This window comes from Populus euphratica, unplaced genomic scaffold, assembly GCF_000495115.2.
Source record: "Populus euphratica unplaced genomic scaffold, PopEup_1.0 scaffold1.1, whole genome shotgun sequence".
In the NCBI taxonomy this organism is placed as follows: domain Eukaryota; kingdom Viridiplantae; phylum Streptophyta; class Magnoliopsida; order Malpighiales; family Salicaceae; genus Populus; species Populus euphratica.
In genome coordinates this window covers 5,662,620-5,683,770 of record NW_011499845.1, presented here as the reverse complement: position 1 = coordinate 5,683,770, position 21,151 = coordinate 5,662,620, and the positions used below count along the sequence as shown (strand labels likewise).

Sequence of the window (21,151 nt, the reverse complement as noted above, 5' to 3'; positions counted from 1 at the left end):
ACTACTAATAATAATAAAAGTAATGATAATGATAATATTAGTTATGATAATGTTAATAATATTAAAAATAATTATAATATTAGTAGCAGTAGTAGTAGTAATAATAATAATCACAATAACGATAATAATAATAATAATAATAATAATAATGTTAATAACAACAATAGTAATGGTGGTAATGACAATTATATTTTTATAAACGATAACAACAACAATGATAATGATAATAATAACAATAACAATAATAATATTTTGTTACAGTAACAATAGTTATGGTGACTACAATAATTGTGATGATAATAATGATAATAATAAAAATAACTATTATGATAGCAGTAGTAGTGGTGGTAATAACAGCAATAATAACAATGATAATAATAAAAATAATGATGATGATATTGATAGCAATAACATTAATTATTATAATAATAAAAGAGAGAGGAAGAGGAGATGGAATAATCATCATGATAGTGGTGATTGTAATAATAATAATAATAGCAATAATAATGATATTAATGACAATAATGATGCTAATTATAGTATTGCTACCACTATTAATATTGATAATATTAACAATAGCAGCAAATGTAATAACAACAACAACATTAGTAATAGTAACAATAATGACAAAAATAGTAGTAATAATAATATTTATTATTGTGATAATAACATTAATAATAAAAATAATAACGATAATAATAATAATGACAATAATAATGGTAATGATAACAATAATAACAATAGTAATTATAATATTACTAGCACTAACAACAACAATAATAATATTATCAATAATTATTATTATTATTTTTATTTAACATTAGTTTCTCTTAAATAATTTTGACTTTGTGGCTTTTTAAAACTTATTTTTTATAGGATTAATTTATTCTTGTAACTTTTGTCACGAGTTTTACTAGTTAGTATTAGTTGACTCACCTCTTATCACCCAACTTGTATATTTATAACCCAACTTATATATTTATCGCGCTACTTGAGATTAACTCAATCTTGGTTTTTTTGCTATATTTTATTTAGGTTTTTTGTTTTGACGCAAGCTTGATTTTTTTTTTCAAATTCATTTATTATCATTGTTGTTTTAAAACTTATAATTATTATCATTGTTGTTTTAAAACTTATAATTAAAATAAAACTAATTTAATAAGCCTGTAAGTATTATAACTCCAATTATTTGTTATTCCTATTTATCTAAAGCATTCTTACAATTCGTAGACTTTTTTTTCCACATAAAAATACAAACTTGTAGCATAGTAATACGGACCCATACATAGTAAATAAGACTGAAAAAAATGATAATTTTTTTCCACCAAGATCGTCGAATGAAAAACTCTTACAATATATCTTTTATCGCTAATTGTTTTTACATTCTCTAATTAAGAGATCAAAAGATGTGATTTAATTTAATATTAAGTAAAATATTAAACTGTGCTAGTATTTTACTGCAGTCCAACAGTGAAATACTTACAGGATTGTAGTAAAATTACTATTTTACACTTCATCCTTTGTTTTTTAAAATTTTACATGAAAGGCAGCAAAACCTTTGCGCACACTAATTTATTATTAAACAATATTATCTTTTTAATTTTTTATTAAAAAATATATCTTAGCTGCAACCAAGCCAAGGTATTACAACTAGTGTGTGTATATTGCACGTCAATCCATCTCGACGTCTTGTGAGCTGTAAAGGTACATGAAAGTACTAAACTTTCATCATATCTCATTTCACTCCTTTTTTTTACAACTAATATATCGGATAACAGAAACATAAAACATAAAATTTTAATTTACAGTAATATTTTTAAGATTTAAGAGTGATTTAAAATTTCAACAGAACTTGTATGGAAGGAAGAAGAATTGCATCCTCTATATATGTTTTAAGGCATTTTATTCACATTCAGTCATTTTTATATATATATAAAAAAGGAACTAACTCAAAAGAACAAGCCATTATTGCACGAACGTTAATTAATTAGAATATTACTTAATTAATTAATAATGTGGTATTCAAATGTCTATGGAGAGATTTCAAAAGGTACTCTTACTATACGACCCCAAAGAGAAAAAAAAGATAATAAAAATCAATGAGCGAATGTAATTGAATTGAAGCAGAAGTAAAAATAGAAAAGGATTATTATTATCATTAAATGTATCTGGATCTTTTGCAATTTCGATTATTATTTTTATATTAGCAATTTCGCTTTCGTTTTCCGAGAGAGAGAGAGAGAAACTGATTAGGGATCCAAAACTGTGCTTGAATTCTGTGTTTCTCTTTATCAATTAGGTTCTTGCAGATTCAAAGCAGAATAAGTAAACCCCGCTCTCTTGAATACTGTATACAAAGAAAGAGGGAAGAGTTTTTGCATTTTATTTTTAAGAGCAGAAGAAGAAAAGAGAAGACAGTCTGAAGGGCAAGTTGGTGGAGAGATGGATTCGAAGAAGACAGAAAGTACATCAGCACCGCCGCTAGTCCTTAGAAAAGACCCATACGAAGTGCTGTCGGTATCAAGGGATTCTACTGATCAGGAGATTAAAAGTGCTTATAGAAAACTTGCTCTCAAGTATGCCCTTTCTTTATTACTACTATACCATTCAATTTTTTTTTTTTGGATTTTCTTGTTGTATGTGATTTCTGAGCTAATAATGGGCACTGCTAATTTGCGATTTCTGACTTAAATCTGTTTCCTTGAACCATGCTTGAATACAGCATTATGTAAATTTACTCGACCGAATTTGTTGTTGGGTTGTTGCTCCTATCGCATAATTAAGTGACAAAATTGGAATCAGAACAGTGGGAGCTGATTTATGAACAGTATATTATCAGACAACATCCCCCCCCCCCGGGCGGAAAGATAGCAACTCCACGAGCTGGAATTTCATTTTAAGCATGCGAATAAATTGAATAATCTACGAGTATGATGCATTCATGTTGTGTGGGGACTGTTTGATTGCTATGGGATTCATTGCATCCCAATGTGTGCTCTCTTATGCTATCATCCAAAATGGGTTTCGTAAATGCAGGCCATCAGCCTGATTAAAGGTGGGAGATTGAGGTCAATGAATTGATGAAATTGCTTTCCCTTGATTTTTCCATCCTGGCAAATGAACCAAGTTACAAATGGTCCTTCCTTTTCATCCCACCTCTTGCCTTCATTTCCTTTCGTCTTCTACTGAAACGGAGTAACAGGCTGCTTTTAATTGTAAAATGCTTGGCCTTAGAAATTGTACATGTTGACCCTTATTGGCGTTTTCAGATATATTGAAAATCGAGTTCCACTCGATTAACATTTCGAATCTATATATCCACATGATATAAATGGAATAAGATAATAACAAAGTCCTATAGATTCTTTTCAATTTAGACAATGTGATAATGAAAAGATGCTTTGGAATTCCATAAGAAAGAGAATCTATACATCTCATCATCAAATCCTTTCTTATATTCTCTTTTAGATAATTGGAATTTTTTTTTGCCAAATTCCATATATTCTTCTCTTTTGCAAGATCTTTCATGCTCGTTGCATAACATCCCATTTTTGTTGTATGGTAATCATTTGTTAAATGACAAGGTTATTGGTCAATATTGATTCAACCTGCGTACAATCTTGTGTTAACTAAGAATTATACTTGGACAGGTATCATCCAGATAAAAATGCCAGTAACCCTGAAGCTTCAGAGCTTTTCAAGGAGGTTACATATTCCTACAGTATATTATCTGACCCTGAGAAGAGAAGGCAATATGACAGTGCAGGTTTTGAGGTGCTTTTTTGTAGTTGCCTCTCTGTCCATGTCTCTGTAATTCTGTACTATATTTTCAATGTGAAATGTTTAGTGCTCCATGTTGTGAAAAATGATACAGGATAGAGTAGCTTGATTAGCCTTTTTGTGCAGTTCACATTAAACTGGAACTACCCTATGGGAGTTATAAAAGACATCAATCAGGATTGCTACGGCACACTTTATAAAGTGCTGAAATTACCAAAAAGAGGAATGGCCAGTGAAACCTAAAAGATAACAGTAAATAGAGGTGCAGCACCAAGACAAATAAACTTGGTAATAGCTTTCTCTTGGCCATATTTGCAGTCCCACTTTGCGTGTGTCTGGTTTTCAAGGGATGTAAGGGCATTCATTTACTTTCTCCTGCCAGTTCTGAATAATTGCATTTTTTTGCACTGCATAATGTTTCATGTTAACCCTCTCTAGAGTTATTAACTTGTCAATTCATATAAGCTGGAATGATATTTGATCTTATTTTCTGTCTTCTCTTAATGTGTGCATGTTATGTGTTTTATTTATGGTGACTTGTCCTAATTTTTTGGACTTCTATAATTATTTCTAATCAGGCTCTGGATGTTGAAAGTGTCGACATGGAAATTGATTTGTCAAATCTGGGAACTGTCAATACTGTGTTTGCTGCATTATTCAGGTAATTTGAGTTGGAAGTATTTGGATATTGTATTCTTTTTTTGGTTCAAAGGAGAGGTTCGAACCCAAGACCTCTTGATGGGAAAGGAACACTGATGCCAGTTGAGTTTCAACTCCTTGGCTATTGTATTCCTTTTTTAAACTGTTTTTAAGTTTCCTATTCCATCGTGTATAGCAAGCTTGGTGTCCCAATCAAGACTACAATTTCTGCTAATGTTCTTGAAGAAGCTCTCAGCGGAACTGTCACAGTCAGACCCCTCCCTGTCGGTACATCAGTTAGTGGGAAGGTACTTGTGATGTTTATGTCTGGTACAACTGATAACCATATTCTTACATTTTTATTGACCTGTTTTGAGCTTAATTGCAGGTGGACAAACAGTGTGCCCACTTCTTTGGCGTGACAATAGATGAGCAACAAGCTGAGGCAGGGATTGTTGTGAGAGTAACTTCAACTGCACAAAGCAAATTTAAGGTTATTTGAGTTCCAAGTGCAATGAATATTAGGAGTTTTTGGTCCCACGCTCCACCACTTTATATCTGCTTCCACTACTGTTCTTTATGCAAATATAACAAGCTTTGTATTGCATTTCTTGATTTGCAGTTGCTTTATTTTGAGCAAGAAGCTAATGGTGGCTATGGTTTGGCCTTACAGGTACTATTATTTTGTTGCACTCCTTTATGTTTATAGTTTGTATTTCTTAAAGGAAAAAAAATCTTTAAAGTTTTGGACTGTTGTGTTATTTGATAAAATTATGAATGAAAGCTTAGAGAACTTTTGTGCTGTTTTAGCTTTAATTGCCATATTTTCTCCATAAAGTAAGCATGAATGAAGTTTGTACCTTTCTTCATGGTATAACATTTTGTTTCTTTATTGCCATATCTTTACTGCTTACCATGACTTTGGATGGCAATATTGCTTATTCTTATGACGAGGGCTTGTTGTTATGACTTTTTTTTTTTTTTCCAATTACTACCTATTAAACCATCCAAGTTCCAAAACAACTCTTCAAATTCTATATCACTACACCCTGAATATCAATTTCCAACCACTTAAAAGGCACCCTTTGAGGTTTTGAATCTTAATTTTTGCAACATAATAATGTAATTTTGTAGTTTCAGGCAGCATAAGTTAATTTTTAATCCTTTCTCACCAGTAAATATACCAAAACAGATTATACTTTTTCAAACTAACAAATAGTAAATAATTTATATAATAGATGAAAAAAGAGATTTAATGAAGAGTCAGAGATGTGGATAGAAGAGAGGAAAGAAGAAACAGAGAGGAACATATAGCTTCCTAATGAAGTTAGAAGTTCAAAGTTGTTTATTGGGCAAGTTGTACCAACCATAGGGCTATCCACTGTATATGGATTTCCTTTCTCGCTGTTATGTAGTATTGTTGACAGGTAATGGTGGATTGTTGTGGGGCTTTTAGTGAACCACTCATAGCTACTTGATTTTATGGTGGTGAAAGTGAGCCTTGAAAGTGTCTTTATAAAGCTTTGAGATTGTGTGGACAACATGCATCTGAGGTTGCATATTACGATTCACCTTAAGAAAATCACAGATTGAATTCAAGGGATTATTGGATTCCTTGAGCTCTTGGGTAAGGTGATTCCTTATTGAATTTAATGGATTATTTTTTCCCTCAACATATATTCTTTTTGGCTTTTCTCTTAGCAACCACTGAGGAAAAGAAATGTGCCAAAAGTGTGTCTACCTCATGTATACTCCTTGGAAGCCAAAAGGGTTGTACTTACAATCTAGTTCATCTCTCTACTATCTGATTAATTATGAGAGCATCAGGAAGCACCCCAAAGGAGGATGTGGGGGTTCATGAAACGGTAGTACTAACTTGTGGATGATAAAGGTGTTGATCATCATTAAATTTTCTTGGACACGTGTGAATGGCATTCTCTTAGTCAGGAAGATAATCGTGGCTTGAACATTTGGTGATGAGATCCTTCTATCAGATGACTTGAGCATATCTTCATAATTGTTTTGATATTCTTTCTTTTGCAGTGATAACTTTTTTCTAATAATGTTTGTTGCATTTTGCTGCTGAATGACCTTTGATATTTAGGGTGAAATTCTTTATGTTGGAAGTTTCAAATGTCAAGTAAAAGAAATGGCTAACAGGAAAAAAGGCAATATTTTTCCCAAAAAATTGGTTTAGACTGAAACATTTGATCTCAACCACCACCTTCCAATAGTGTAACATATATTTGAAGGCTGTTTAGACATTCTTGGGATGGCTTTATCCTTTACTAAGGATTATAAATATCTTTGAAAAAGTTTGGCTTAGCATTTCCTCTGTGTTGAGCGGTACATGCTTAGTTTGATCAGTTTTTTGGGTCAAGCTTAATTGCTTTGCGGTCAAGTGAGTTTGTCAAGCTGCTTTGCGATTATAATCCAGAGAGAGAACAGATAGCATATAAGTGTTGCGACACAGGTGCCTAACTTCCTGTATCTTTATTGTTTTATGTCTCTCCTTTTACTTCCTCTTTTGACAATTTCAGGTATCAGAGTGCCTAGGACTTTATGTCATATGATGAACTGATCTTGGTTATGGCAAACATTTCATTAGCCTTGTCCCTTTACATCCCTTACCTGCTGTTTAATGCTACCATTTTATCTTGCGTTTGGACTTGTGTGTAATTTAATGAGGAAAATCTAGAAATTTCTTGTCTTTCTAACTAAGGATATTAGGAGCATGTTATCTCAAACATCACGAGTTTGGTAACTAGATTGCAGTTGCCTCATTTCTTATGAACTTATTTTAGTTGTTCAAATGCAAAGATATTGCTTATTCATTTCAGATTTCTCAGGATGTTCAATTTGAGTTCCATGATTTCCTTGGTATCAATGACATCTCGTCCTAGCATTTAACAACTGTTAGGATTTATGAAATTTCCATTTCTTATGATAATGTGCTCCCAGGAAAATGTTATCACCCTAGCGTATTTGCTTGGGCCACTTGGACATGTATTTGAATTGAAATTAGTCACAATCTAGTGGTGTCATAATCAACAAATCTCTATTGACTCACTTGTGGATTCCACAAAACTAACTATATTACCATCTCTGTGCAGGAAGAAAGTGAGAAAACTGGCAAGGTGACATCCGTAGGGATGTATTTCTTACATTTTCAAGTGTACAGAATGGATTCAACTGTGAATGCGGTATGAGGTTCCATCCTGTTACATAGTTTTTTTCCTTGTCATTTTACTTTGGTGGATGTTACTTTTTTTTCTCTTAAGTGTCTGAAGTGATCTTTTTCTACACAATGGTGCTGCAGTTAGCTATAGCTAAGGATCCCGATGCTGCTTTCTTTAGAAGGTTGGAAGGTCTTCAACCTTGTGAAGTTTCAGAACTGAAAGCTGGGACTCATATATTCGCTGTTTATGGTTGGAATTATTTTGTGTCTTTTGAGTATGGATTAGCTGTCTTGCAGAATTTATATCGGTCTGACATTCACTGAATTTTGTCAGGAGATAATTTTTTCAAGACTGCAAGCTACACAATTGAGGCACTTTGTTCAAAGACTTATGAAGATACCACAGAGAAGCTCAAGGATGTTGAGGCTCAAATTCTTAGAAAAAGAAATGAGCTACGCCAATTTGAGACAGAGTACAGAAAGGTAGAATCTGCTTCTATTGATGTGCCTTCTTTCACTATTTGCTGATGCCCATTTGTCCTTGAAATTCGCTTACGGTGTTTTGTAGGCTTTGGCACGCTTCCAGGAAGTAACCAACAGATACAGCCAGGAAAAGCAATCTGTATGTTATGAAACCTCGATGTCTCTTGTCAGATGGTGTTTTTCTACATGTTTGCAATATCTGCCTTCTAACTTAATAAAATACAACTGCTCTACTTGTGCATGCATATATGCATTCTATGTATTGTAGATTTGCTCTGAATTGTTTTCCGGAGCTGGGTTATTTACAAGAGCAGAACAAGATCATCTCGTCATACTGCAACATTTACCTTAGATGTCCTCTTTACTCACTTCAGAAAAGATATGTTATATGATAAATGAAAGGCGAATAAGGAATATTAAGTGATGGTAGCTTCTTATTCTTAGACTATGTTTGTTTATGAGGTGCACCGTGTAAACAAACAGAGTCAACTTCTTGCCGCCTGCAAGTTCTGAAAAGCTTTCTGTTTAAATCGGTTTTCCCTGCCAACTTAGTATTTGATATCTGTGATAACGGAACTCAAGTATTGTTTTCTTTATCATGGTTGAATCATAGCTGGCATAGGTTACTCTGGTTCTGTATCTTCTGGTCACACTTTATGCTAAGGGTAAAGGTTCTTTTTGTTTGGCTGACCTCATCATGTTGGTTGCTGCAGGTAGATGAGCTGCTGAAACAGCGGGATAGCATACATGCCTCTTTCACCGTAACCAGGACGGTGAGCTACTTAAGTAATGGAAGTACGAGCAAACTTCTTGGTGATGATTCAAAAGCCGGGAGTCCAGTGGAAGATGGAATATCTGATGGAAAGGATAAGTCATCCAAAAAGAAATGGTTCAACTTGAGCCTTAAAGGGTCCGAAAAGAAGTAGACTTCAAAAGGTATTTAGATGATTTTGTATTGTTTCGAGGGATTTGACTGACTAGATATCCATTATTGGATTGAAGTACTTCATCCACTTAGCACGCAGAGACCTGCGCCTAATACTTTTTGTTTGATAATTTTTTCCTCTTATAGGTTTTACGGAGGTGTTTTATTAATGGCTTTTTCTGATATGTATCTGTAATTTTCAAGTTTGTATGTAATAGCATGTATAGTTTTAGTTCAAATTCGCCCATCTTCCTAGTTCATGTAAAACCTGAACATTTGTTGTATTGCGTCCAGTGAAATGGAACTTTTTTTTTTCAAATTGTTTTTTTCTTTGGAGTTATATTAAAATATTTTTTTATTTTTGATATTAGGATAAAAAACAATTTAAAAAAATTAAAAAATTTAAAACTAAAAAATATATTTGTTAAAAAATATAGATTGCTGAACAGAGCCCAAGTTGGTCTTACTTTTTTTTTTTTGTTATTATATATATATATATATATATATATATATAATGGTTTTTCATAATTTATCTAAACATAAATGACGATTTGATCATTCAATTGTGTCTGACCAGTGACTAGATGTTCAGCTACTTCAATAATGTTCTCGCTTCTAAATAAATATATTATATATTTCCTCGAATGAAGACCATCTGCAGGCGTTTCTGTAACATTGTATTTAAAACATCTGTATATGTCAGAAAAATTCTCCACTCATCACTAATACGAACAAATATGGCGGTGTAATTTTGAAACAATTGTGAAAACACAAAATTGTACTATTTTATCTGGAAAAGCAACAGGAATGAAATTTCATCTGCGATGCCTTCACGACGAACCTCTGCTGCCAATTTATAGTACTTACGGGCGGAATTTCGTGCCGGCACCAGAAATGGCTTTGCTTAATCTATGAAATGTCGTCAAGTGATGTCTTTCCCAACGAGATAACTTATTTTCGTCAGGAAAGCGTCTTGTATAAAACAGTTGTATTGATGACGAACTTTTTTCTGACAAAATAATCTGGGGGAAACTTGTTCGACGAAATAAGGTACACTTGTCATAGAAAGGAATATTTAAAAAGTCTACGAATGCCATTTTAAGGAAAAATCAATCGAAATCATTTTCATTAATGGAAGGTCAGCAACATGAGATGTATTGAGCTTGGCACGTCATATGATTGCCTTAAGGTTAGTTTAAATGTCGAGGTCGATGCGTTCTCGAAGGGACATCCCAATAATTGTGATTCAGGATTTTTACTAGAAGGTATTAAATTCAGAATTAGGAATGCACACAAATTTAGGGATTGGAGAGGGGGCACTCCGCGTGTATAGCCAGAGCCAGTCAAGCCCAGAGAAAGTGCATGTTATAAGCTTAGTTGCTACATTAATCTTAAGAAACAAATGGCTTAGAATCAACTTAAGCATTATCTCTTCAATTTATAACTAAGTACTCCAATTCTATTGCTCAAATCCCTATCCGGCCCCTATTTTTGTTACTGATTTGACAGTCGAAAATAGTCAAATGACTAATTAGTTGTTTTCGTATAAAAGGATGAAGATATTTATTTCTTAAACATATATCCAGAGAATACGTTATAATTTACTCTCGGTATAAATTAAACAATAATCTGCGATGATCATGGGGTAATACGTAGAACAGGACCATCTTAGTTTATCTGTTTAAGACAAAAAGTATAGATCCATGACTTGATGCACACAACACAACGAACATGAACTCCAGAATATCAAACTTCTTGTCTCGACCTGTACGTGTTGAATTAAAAACCAATTTGCAGCTGCGGTTAGATTCTTGTATTTACTTGGATTTTTCCACCAGACAGATTCCTCAAGTGCTCAAGGATTGTCTAAAGGGTACGTGAGGGTATTTGTTATAATAAGCACACAGGACAGTTATGAACTGCTTGAACCCATCTTCCTTTGTGTTTATGTTTTTTTTCTTATGTTGAACCCTTATTTAGAGACCAAGTCCCACAAGCGCACTCATAAACTTACAAGTTATACCAAAGAACTCGATGAAATCCAATATTGATTAAGATAGATTCCCTGGTTCAGTCTTGTGTAGGTTTCTGAATTTCTTGTTGCCTTTTTACACGTGGTATGAGAATTTCATTTGCTGGCAACTGATCCAATCCTTTCTAATTTCTTAGAATTTTTTTGAAAAGATAGAAAACTAACCAAAAAAAAAAAGAATTTACTAATTATAAATGGAGACCAAACTCTTTCGGGGTCCTGTAAGCTAGCGACTACCCTCGCTTATTTTAGGCAACATAAATCTTTAACACATGAACAGTATAGTCTGCGAAACTCTTCGTGATATATATATATATATATATATATATCAAAGACAAACAAGGCATGTGGATCAAACAACGATCTCTCATTAACGTTTTATTTTTATTGGATGGGTTACTCTTAGATAAGAGTATTGTACTCTAACCTTTGTTATATACGAGATTTTAAGGTTGTTGGTACAATTAATTTATCGAACTTATAAATTTAGCCTTGAAAGTAACATAAGGTTGTGTTATTATGTCTTTTTTTTAAAACATAAGGTTGTGTTATTATGTCTTTTTTTTTTTAAAAAAATTACTTTTTATTGAAAATAAGGAAATATGTTTATTATATATATATTTTTTTAGAATAGAAAACAAAAGACTTATTTGACTTAAATTGAAAATGTTAAAATGAATGTCCATAAAATATTAGGTAAATCAAACAAGATTCTTATTTTAATTATAATGAAGAATTTGAGAAACAACTATTGAGATTTTTTTCAATTTTCTAAAAAAAAAATAGAAAACATGCGTTTCCAAAAAAAATCATTGTTTTTTTTTAAATAAAATAAAAGTAAATGCAATCTAAATTTCCCACTTGCTCCTTGTGATGATACGGCATGATAATTCTATTTCACAACTACAACGTGGGCTCATTGTAATAGATGGACCATGCTATATAAGTGTGATTATTTATTGAAGTAGCGAGAATTGCGCATAGACTAATGACTACAGAATACAAGGGACAAAAACTTTAACATAAAGGAATTAATTGGTGAACTATAAGTTCTTGTCATGTCATGTGCTGATGCTTCCCAACCCCATGGCTTTGATCTGGATGCTATATATTGGTGTGTTTGTGTAGCCGTCTAGTGTCTTGCTTTTTTAGAATCCAGAGCACATTTATTTTATCTCATTGATTGACCGAAGTTCTCTACTTCCAAACTTTTTTCACTGGCTTCTATTTCATAGACCAAAAAAAAAAAAAAGGAACGAAAATCAGACACAAAAGCTTGATGGGATTCATATAGCAATCATTTATTTCCTTAAAACGGCAGCCATTCTAGACGATAGTCGAAGCATAAGTGCTTAATATCATGTTAACAGTATGATTAATTTTTGAATTTGGTTTTAGTATGATAGGCAAAGAAAGGGTCACCTCACATGACATAAAGCTAACTCCACTCAACCACACTCCTCCTTTTCCTACCTAGTTTTTAAATGAGGTAGGTAGTATCACTTGGAATACATGAAAGAGTCGATGGTGATGCGTTTAGAATTAAGAGGGTGTTACATGTTACTTTTTATAAAAATGTTTTTTTTATTTTAAAATAATATTTTTCATTTTTAATATTAATTGATTCAAATAATTCAGAAATATAAAAAGAAATTAAAACTATAAAATATTTAAAAAAACTTTAAAAATATTACCACCACACCACAATACCAAATAACACATTTAAATCATACCTACAATGTTTGGGAAAACAAAGAAAAAAGAATAAAGGTATGAACATATCCATGAAAAGGGATTTCCAACTTGAAAACCAAGTCACATTGGGTCTATCTTTTTATCCTTTATGGATGCTTCCAAAGTAATGGTTGCGAAAGGGAACAAGGATGATTAGAAAGTTAATGGAGTTCTAACATGATAGGATCATGTCTGAAATAATCCTTCTCCAATAATGTTTTTTTATCTATAGACTCACTGGTTAATTTTCTTTGATAAGCACTACTTTGGTGGGCCACCTACATGATTCGGGTGATCTTATATGATAATATCGGCATCCCTTCAATCAACCAACAAAGTAAGCATGATTAAGACCCCTAAAAGTGTTTTTTATATTGGAAGGTGTAAACCATCAACGAAGAAGGAAGAGGACAGATGTTGGTGAAGGAAGAGGTCTGATTGGACAATCCTTTCACCACCCTAGCTACCTAAGGCCCACGCCCTGCTGCTGCTTAAGACTCTCTCCTGTGGGCCATTGGCTCCCATGTGGTCCCCATTGTCCCACCAAAAGTTCGTTCAAAGAGGGCGAGACCAATTAGATTTGCCCTCACATGCGTCACCCTCCATCAGTGGAGAAATCCTTGTGCCTCTGCTAACCCACCCATTTTGACAATTCATATATAATCCCTTCCTTAACCAAGGCGGCCTCCCGACTCCCTTCCACGCATCTTCACTCTATTATTCATGCTTTTGCTAGGCCTAAATATTTCTTTTTTTTAGGGTTTGTCCTTTGTTAGTATGTATTAACTTGATTAGAATAATTATTTTTTTAATTTTTTTAATCTATATTAGCATCATTTAAGTGTTCTTGGTGTCCAAGACGATATCATCTGATTTTTTTAAAATAAATTAAAATATCATTATCTTGAATAAACTAGATTCACCTGTTAGCTTGTGAGTTGGAACCCAAACCTAATTAGCTATGGTGCTATCCAGACTAGAGGTTTCTGCTGCTCATGGTTTTGCTAGTCCTCAAATCACAACATGGCAATTGAAAATCCTTGAAAGTGTCATTTTTATCATTGTTTATCGGAATCATTAACCTTTCAGTGATGAAAGACTGTTCATTTATATATCAACAAGTAAAGTATAACCTAGTCCTGTTTATTAATGAAATTAATTAGATATGATTTCAAAAAATTATATATCTTATTTATAACTTGTCCCTTCATCAATTCCATGTTTTTCTTTCCTTGTTGAAAACATTGAATGGAGGAAATGGTAGATAAGATGGAAGTTTGGGTTTAACAAGAAAGCATTTTTTGAGAGAAAAAAAAAGCTATTAGATTAATTTGGATATACTCCATGAACGAAGGTAACAAGTTAAATCATAGCATTACCAGCGGTTGAAATATTCACCGGGCACAGGTGCTGGTCCCAGCAATCATCCATACATGGCAACTCTTTAACCTTTATGAGTATGACTACTCGTATTTTAGTTGAGAAGCATGCTTTTGTACATTTTATTTTCAAAGTGACAAGTACTTACTCCTCAAGCCCCCGTGGGTGGTGGGGTTAGTGGTCCAACCTCTGGTTTCTTTCTAACCTTCCCGGGATTAAGAAAGACCCTGAAAAGACATCATTGGATCCACTATCCTTCTTAGTGTATAGTTGGATGTTTTTTAAAAATATTTTTTATTTGTAAAATATTAATTTTATTTGGGTGTTTTTTTAATGGTTTCTTAGTGTATAGTTGGATGTTTTTTAAACATATTTTTTATTTGTAAAATATTAAATTTATTTGGATGTTTTTTTAATGGTTTTGATGTGATGATATTAAAAATAAAAAAATATTTTTTATTAAAAAATATTATATTACTAAACACAAGCAAAGATGATCAGGTTTAGGAAACCATTATTCTAAGCTAATAGAGATTCCAGTCTATCTATATTATAATTATATTTAAATCTTCTTAATGTCATCAAACAACATTTAAGCCCCGTTTTAGGGATTTCATTAAACATAGCGGACCCCACATAGAACTATTCACCAACGGGTCATTACAACTATCCCATCAGATCCTAAACCTTCTATATATCTCAGTAGTTAATTATAAACTAGATAAGATGAAAAGGAATCCTTGGTTAATTTAAAAAAGGAGAAAAGGAATCGACAAAGCCATGTACATAACAACCATTGATCATGATAACCTAACCTTTTAGTTTCTCTTACAAGTAAAACACATGCACAGATTTATATAACTTTGATTTTGTAGTGAAAAATAAGTTTTTCATGCCCACACGTTTCTAAAGATCTTTACAACATCTATTTTAAAGTCAGTAAAAAAAAAATTATTTATGCTCTCATTCAAGTGGGTTATTAGAAAAATTAGATAAAAATCTCTCTCTCTCTCTCTCTCTCTCTCGTAGTTTTAATAATTATAGGATAGATTTTTATATATAAAATAAATAAATAAAAACAGATGATTTTAGCTTCTATAAAATTAAAATAAGTTTAAAAACAATTATACATGAAATTCAATGTAAGAAATAAGAATTATTTAATTAACAAAACGATTTTTTTTCTAAATAGCTAGTTAGAAAAAAAAAAGTTTACCTCCATACAAACGGTACTTTCTTATTGAGATTCGGCGAGATCTCTCTGGCATAAATAAACAATATATATAGCAATGAAGACTTCAACGTCAATCACGCAAACATCCTTAACATTATTCACCATCATCAGCAGCACGTAATGACAGGGCCACATGATATATAGTTGTAAGCACCTGAACATTCATTTTCGTTCAATTCATATTTGATTTTCCACCCTCCTAGCCAGTCCCGTGAAGTTTATTGTTTATTTGTTTTATATATATACACCACACACACACACAGTATGCTTGCCCTCTCAAATAAGTTAAAGCAACTAGCTAAACCTAAAGCTAAATCTCCAGCTTCTCATGTTGACTTCAATTCATTAAAAAAACTTCCACCACCATCATAAGTGGGGGGAGGGAGATAGAGACAGACAGAGCCGAGGGCTGAGAGCGGAGACATAACAGTGAGAGAAAAAGTTATATGTATGTATCGTGTGAAACATGCGTATGTAATATATGCAGGACAAGTGAGATGGTGACACGTGGGCCATGATGAACTGGGACTTTGATATATAGTGTTACTTCGATCTTGAATGTATCTAGTTGTTTTACGACATGGATCCTATGATGCATGTATTTAATATGTTGCATGCAAGGGTCAGTGTTTTGACTTTTGAAAGTGAGTATGGTGGGCGGGTGGTGGTGGTGGTGGCTGGTTGGTTGCGCGTCTCGGCTCCTGAGATTGAGCCAGGGCACGCAGTAGCTTTGGACTTGAGAGAAAGAAAGATGGGCCAAAGGGCTAAAAATGGAAACAAAAGACATGTCAACGGTCGAAAAAGGGAGTTATGTTTTGCAAAATTTGAGGTTTATTTATTTATTTACGTGTATGTTCCAGTTGATTCAGACCTAAAATCAAATTAAAAAACTCCTTGGTCAAAATAATTTGGGCATTTTGATATTTAGCAGTTGTGATATCAGTTAGGAAGCAGAGACACGGTGTCCTCGAGGTCGTTCGTTCCACTGAATTCATTTGATGGCATTAAATTAAGATTACAAAAGTGCCAGATGCTTATAATTAAGATGATTAACGATATGGTTATAATTAAGTGCAAATTTTCTTTAAAGAATGTTTAATCAAAGTAATGGAGAAGACGGCATCAACATTATATATAGTAGAAAATATGGGACATGTGCCACGTACGAAGTGGTTACTTGGGACTTGTCCACTATGGAAGTTGAGTGTTAAGTATAGCCAATAAATTAAAAGTCTATACATAGTTGATCAAACCAATTTGTTAACTTGTAATTGGTCTCCTTAACTATACTTTTCATCATCAATGAATTGAAAGCTAGTGGTCCAGATCATCTGTGCACAGTTTTCTAACCTAATAATCTCAAATAGAGCAAAAATCACTGTCTTCATCATCAGTAATAAGTTTCCTCGTTGCAGAACTTAAATAGAGCAAAAAATACTCCGAGGAATCGCTTCTGTGCATGATAATCTTGGCTCGAGGGGGGTGCTCCCGAGTCTTATTGTCTTAGAAGATAACCAGATAGCTTGTCTGCGAATCTATCTGATTTTTTTTAAGCATAAAAAAACAATAATTAAGGGCTGTAAATGTTTTTTTTAAATAACAGCTCCACATCATCAAAAGAGAATGGAAAAAAATATTGAAGATAAAATTAAAAAAAAATCAATGAAAAAAAACCAATAAACCCTAATTATGAAATTAAAAAAAAATTAAGATTATAGATTCAATGATGAAATAAAAAATAAATTAAAATTTAATAAAAGAGTTAAGAATTAAAATTTAAAAACAAAACATTAAGGACCAAAACCTAAAATACCATCAAATATTGAATTGAATTGTCAAATTCAAAATTCCTATGTCCACAAATTTACAAAAGAATTCAAAATAAAAATAAAAATCTAGTAAGTGAGGACAAAATTAAAAAAAAAAATCATAATACAAATTTGAAGTTCAAAATACTTGTCTGATAAGTTGACTCGTGACTTAAAGAACTCAGAACTTAGGCCGACTGAAGTCTCAAAAGTAATTGGAACAAATTATGAAAAACACTTGATGGTTACATTTAAAAAAAACAGATGAAAAATCCTATAGAATTTTTTAAAAAAAAGTAAAAAAAAATCCGAGGATGAAACTGAAAAACATAAGCTGAAAAAAGGCAATAAATACCATGCAAATTTGTACGAACCCTTTAAACCTAGTTTAAATTATTAAAGTCATAAACTGTTAAATTTCAAATATAGCCTCAACTAAAAAGCTCAGTATAAAAATAAATTCAATGCTAAAGGGTGAGAGAAATTAATTTAATTAAAAAATTTATTGTTAAAAGAGCAAAATATGACAAATATCACCAAAAAAACTGAAGCAATACCAGATTAATTTAATATTGAATGATGAAATAAATTAATTTAATATAGCTAATTTTTTTTTTTTAAAGATAGATACAACAAAGACAAAAAAAAATCCTGAGATAACTCATGTTACTTTTAAAAGGCCAAAAAAATCCCCTTAAAAATGAAAAAAAATATTGGATAATCAAACAAAAAAAACCTGAGCCAACCCAACTTAACTTTAATAACTCACAAACTAAATTTATTAAAAGCAGTAAATTAATTTTTTTTTAAATTCAATATTATCTTTTAAAAAAATTATTAAATAAAATCATAAATATAAAAGAAAAAAATCAGTCTTTTAAGACTGCTATTCAGCTCTTTATAAATACTAATTCTTTAAAAACTATATTTAATTTATTTAATTCTTTATAAATTATAATACTAGTTTTTCATAAACTTTAAATTTCAACTAATAAATTTTTTTAATCAAAATAAGTTAGGGTGAAATATATTCCATAAAGCATGAAAAATAATGAAAAAATAAAAAAAATACTGAAATTAATACAAACCATGTTACATAAGAGTTTATATGTGCTAAAATTTCAATATAAATACTTAAAATATAAAATAATAACGTTAAATACCACTAAAAATTTCAAATGTCATGAAAAATTAAAAGAGAAGTTATTAAATATCAGAGATTTTAATGAATATTTAATATATATAATTATGGATTTTATAAAATATGCTATTTAATTAGCATTATTATGTTTAATTAATACTAATTCAGCTCTTTATAAATACTAATTCTTTAAAAACTATGTTTAATTAATGATGAAGTAATAGGGCTAATATTGTTTTGCATTGCCCCACAGAGGGCATTCTTGCAATTTAGCCCTAAAAGTTAACAGGACCTTGGTGTTACGTAATAGAAAGAGAAAATTTTGGTCGAGACAAGTGCAATCCTTTTGGGTCCCGAGTGCTCTTGGTTCGTGTTCCCAAAATACCATCACACAATTTCTTCTCCTTGGGATGTCCGCAACCATCTCTCTATACTTCTCTATTGTATACCACAGTACTTTTTTTTCTCAAGCTTTTTTTGTTTTTTTTTTTTTCGTTTTTGGTTGTAATTTTGTATATATACCCCACTCAAGCAACTGCTTGCCTTATGCTTCACACCCTCATCCCCCACACCTCTCTCTGATCCGTCTCTCTACAAAGTAAAGAAATCTCTCTGACTTCGTTTGCCTAGCTAAAAATGGCAGAGCTAGACTACGAAACAAAACACAACTCAACCAGTATGTCTACACGATTAAAACTATTCGGCTTCAACGTCTCAGAAGATGAAGAACTAATAGCTACAACATACTCTCTCAAGTCATCTTCGAGTAATACTCCGGACTCATCCTCATCCTCTTTCGCTACAGCGACAGCTACAGGAGACAGTAGGAAATACGAGTGTCAGTACTGCTCTAGGGAATTTGCAAACTCACAAGCCCTTGGTGGCCACCAAAACGCACACAAAAAAGAAAGACAACAACTCAAACGAGCTCAAATGCAAGCCACAAGAAACGCAGCTGCAGCTGCCGTTTCCTTTGGTAGAAACCCTATGATCTCTGCCTTCGCTCCTCCTCAGCACCTCCTGGCCCAGGCAGCAGGCCAGGTTGTGGTCCCGGATGCTTCTCAGTCGTGGGTTTACTTGCCTCGGGCGGCACCACCGTTCCATGTTTCACATGGGAGTGTGTTTCCTAGCGGGGTGGGAGGGAGGGGTGTAGGGAGCTTAACGTATGGTGGTAGTGTAGGAGATTTTGGATTGGCCTCTAGTGCTAGTGGGCCATACCAGCAAGTGCAAAGTAGGGCCCATATTAGCAGGGCCATTGGTGATCTGAATGGACCTACATCATTGAGCAGTTTCTCTAAAAGTGATGGTGGACCTAGCTTTGATGATAAATTGAGCCTGGACTTGCATCTTAGTCTTTCTCCAGCTGGGCCATGATTTGTTTTCTAGGAGTGACCTGGGATATATTTTTCAGGACGGATATTTGTACATTTTCAAGTTTTATTTATTTATTTTTCTGATGATTTATCTCACTAGATCAGACATTTCTTCCTCGCCATTCTCGTTGCTAACTGGTTTAATTTATAATTGATTCGCAAGCTTTAGCAAAAACAATTCAAGAAGTATTTTATTTTTATCCTTTCAAGTATGCCCGATAGATAGATAAATGGGGTATTGGATAATCCGTATTTAATTGGCAAATATATTTTATTTTTTCTTAAATTATTTTATTAAATATTTATTATTGGAGTGAAGTTTCGAGCCATTCCAACTGATTTTAGGTTAAGCGGGCTCTGATTGACATTGATAAATCTAGCATGCTTGCTCAATTATTACTAATTAGGGTACAGAATATTTGGAATAAAGAGGCACGAGCGAAGTTTTTCAAACTTGTTAAAGTCGTACTTTTTCCCAACACCGGCGCATTCATTCCATCGAGCCCTTCCCTATTTTCCTTTCCATGGATGTAAGCCTTGCTGAATTATGTGCGAGAGAGAGAGAGAGAGACTCATTATTAATGAATAAATTAGGTATCCATTTCAATTAGCAAATAAATGGAATTGACTGCACCACTCCCCAATTGTCTCTTTTTGGAGTAATATAAACCCTTATTTTATTTTTCCCTTATGATTTATTGATATTTAATGATATGAGATAAGCAGATTCTCGCATCTCCTTGCTTGCTTTATCCACTGGCACTAAAAACACAAGTTCAATAAATGGCACCATTGGCATACAATGTGAAAGGAGAAGGATCATGTTTCTTAGTAGGAAGAATCAAAGAAGAAACATTATTGCATGGAGACAGTCTAGTCTCCGAAGAGCTTGTTTTGATTATGCACCCTTTTTTAGCTAGGGCCTCATGTCTAGTACCCTCTGTTTTTAGACTTCCGAGTGATGCAATGTGGGACCAATCACTCTCGTAGCCCCAAGATTTTCAACGCAGCTGGTAGTCATATTCCCATTTGATTTGGAGTGCGGGGAGATCCGAACCTCTAACCAAGATTAAATAATAAAAAAAAGGAAATAATATTCCTTGGTGCCGAATGCCGACAATATTAGCTTCGAATTATTTCCTTGAGATCTTGTTTGATCCCCCATTTCTTTTAACAACAAGCATGGCCTCTTATTAATGACATCCCAACAGTTTGAAGCGAAGCTTGTGGATAAAACAAAACTTACATGGAACCACTAAGACAGACAGGATAATGCAAACCCCTCCCTAAAGCATCATTCTAGCTAGGGTTTCCACCAATTTTTCAAACAATTTATGCGAACGGTCGGCAAAGGTCATGCAGTCAAAATGCACCATTTTTATTTCGGTGCAACAGTGATTAATGCATAATTTTAAAGTTATATAATCAGAAGGTCGGTTATTTA

At 32.8% G+C, this 21,151-nt stretch overlaps 2 protein-coding genes across 2 annotated transcripts; both read left to right on the top strand.

Annotated features, from left to right (window-relative positions):
• The first annotated feature begins 2,063 nt into the window (after positions 1–2,063).
• LOC105124158 (chaperone protein dnaJ 15-like) lies at positions 2,064–9,324 on the top strand. The gene is made up of 11 exons (XM_011024054.1): positions 2,064–2,576; positions 3,651–3,774; positions 4,359–4,441; positions 4,616–4,727; positions 4,808–4,912; positions 5,042–5,092; positions 7,533–7,622; positions 7,739–7,847; positions 7,932–8,080; positions 8,166–8,219; positions 8,794–9,324. The coding sequence occupies exons 1-11, from the start codon at positions 2,443–2,445 to the stop codon at positions 9,004–9,006; spliced, it is 1,224 nt and encodes a 407-aa protein (XP_011022356.1). The 5' UTR covers positions 2,064–2,442; the 3' UTR covers positions 9,007–9,324.
• A 9,380-nt stretch (positions 9,325–18,704) lies between these two features.
• Positions 18,705–19,825, top strand: LOC105124150 (zinc finger protein 6-like). Its single transcript, XM_011024043.1, has one exon. It carries the CDS (start codon positions 18,971–18,973, stop codon positions 19,706–19,708), a length of 738 nt encoding a protein of 245 aa, XP_011022345.1. The 5' UTR covers positions 18,705–18,970; the 3' UTR covers positions 19,709–19,825.
• The last annotated feature ends 1,326 nt before the right edge of the window (positions 19,826–21,151 follow it).

Bases quoted from the DNA above. Each gene is read 5' to 3' on its own strand.
- LOC105124158 (XM_011024054.1), top strand. From the start codon at position 2,443: ATGGATTCGAAGAAGACAGAAAGTACATCAGCACCGCCGCTAGTCCTT. The intron at 4,728-4,807 runs GTACTTGTGATG...GCTTAATTGCAG, and splicing joins GTACATCAGTTAGTGGGAAG to GTGGACAAACAGTGTGCCCA. The intron at 7,623-7,738 runs GTATGAGGTTCC...ATGGTGCTGCAG, and splicing joins TGGATTCAACTGTGAATGCG to TTAGCTATAGCTAAGGATCC.
- LOC105124150 (XM_011024043.1), top strand. From the start codon at position 18,971: ATGGCAGAGCTAGACTACGAAACAAAACACAACTCAACCAGTATGTCT.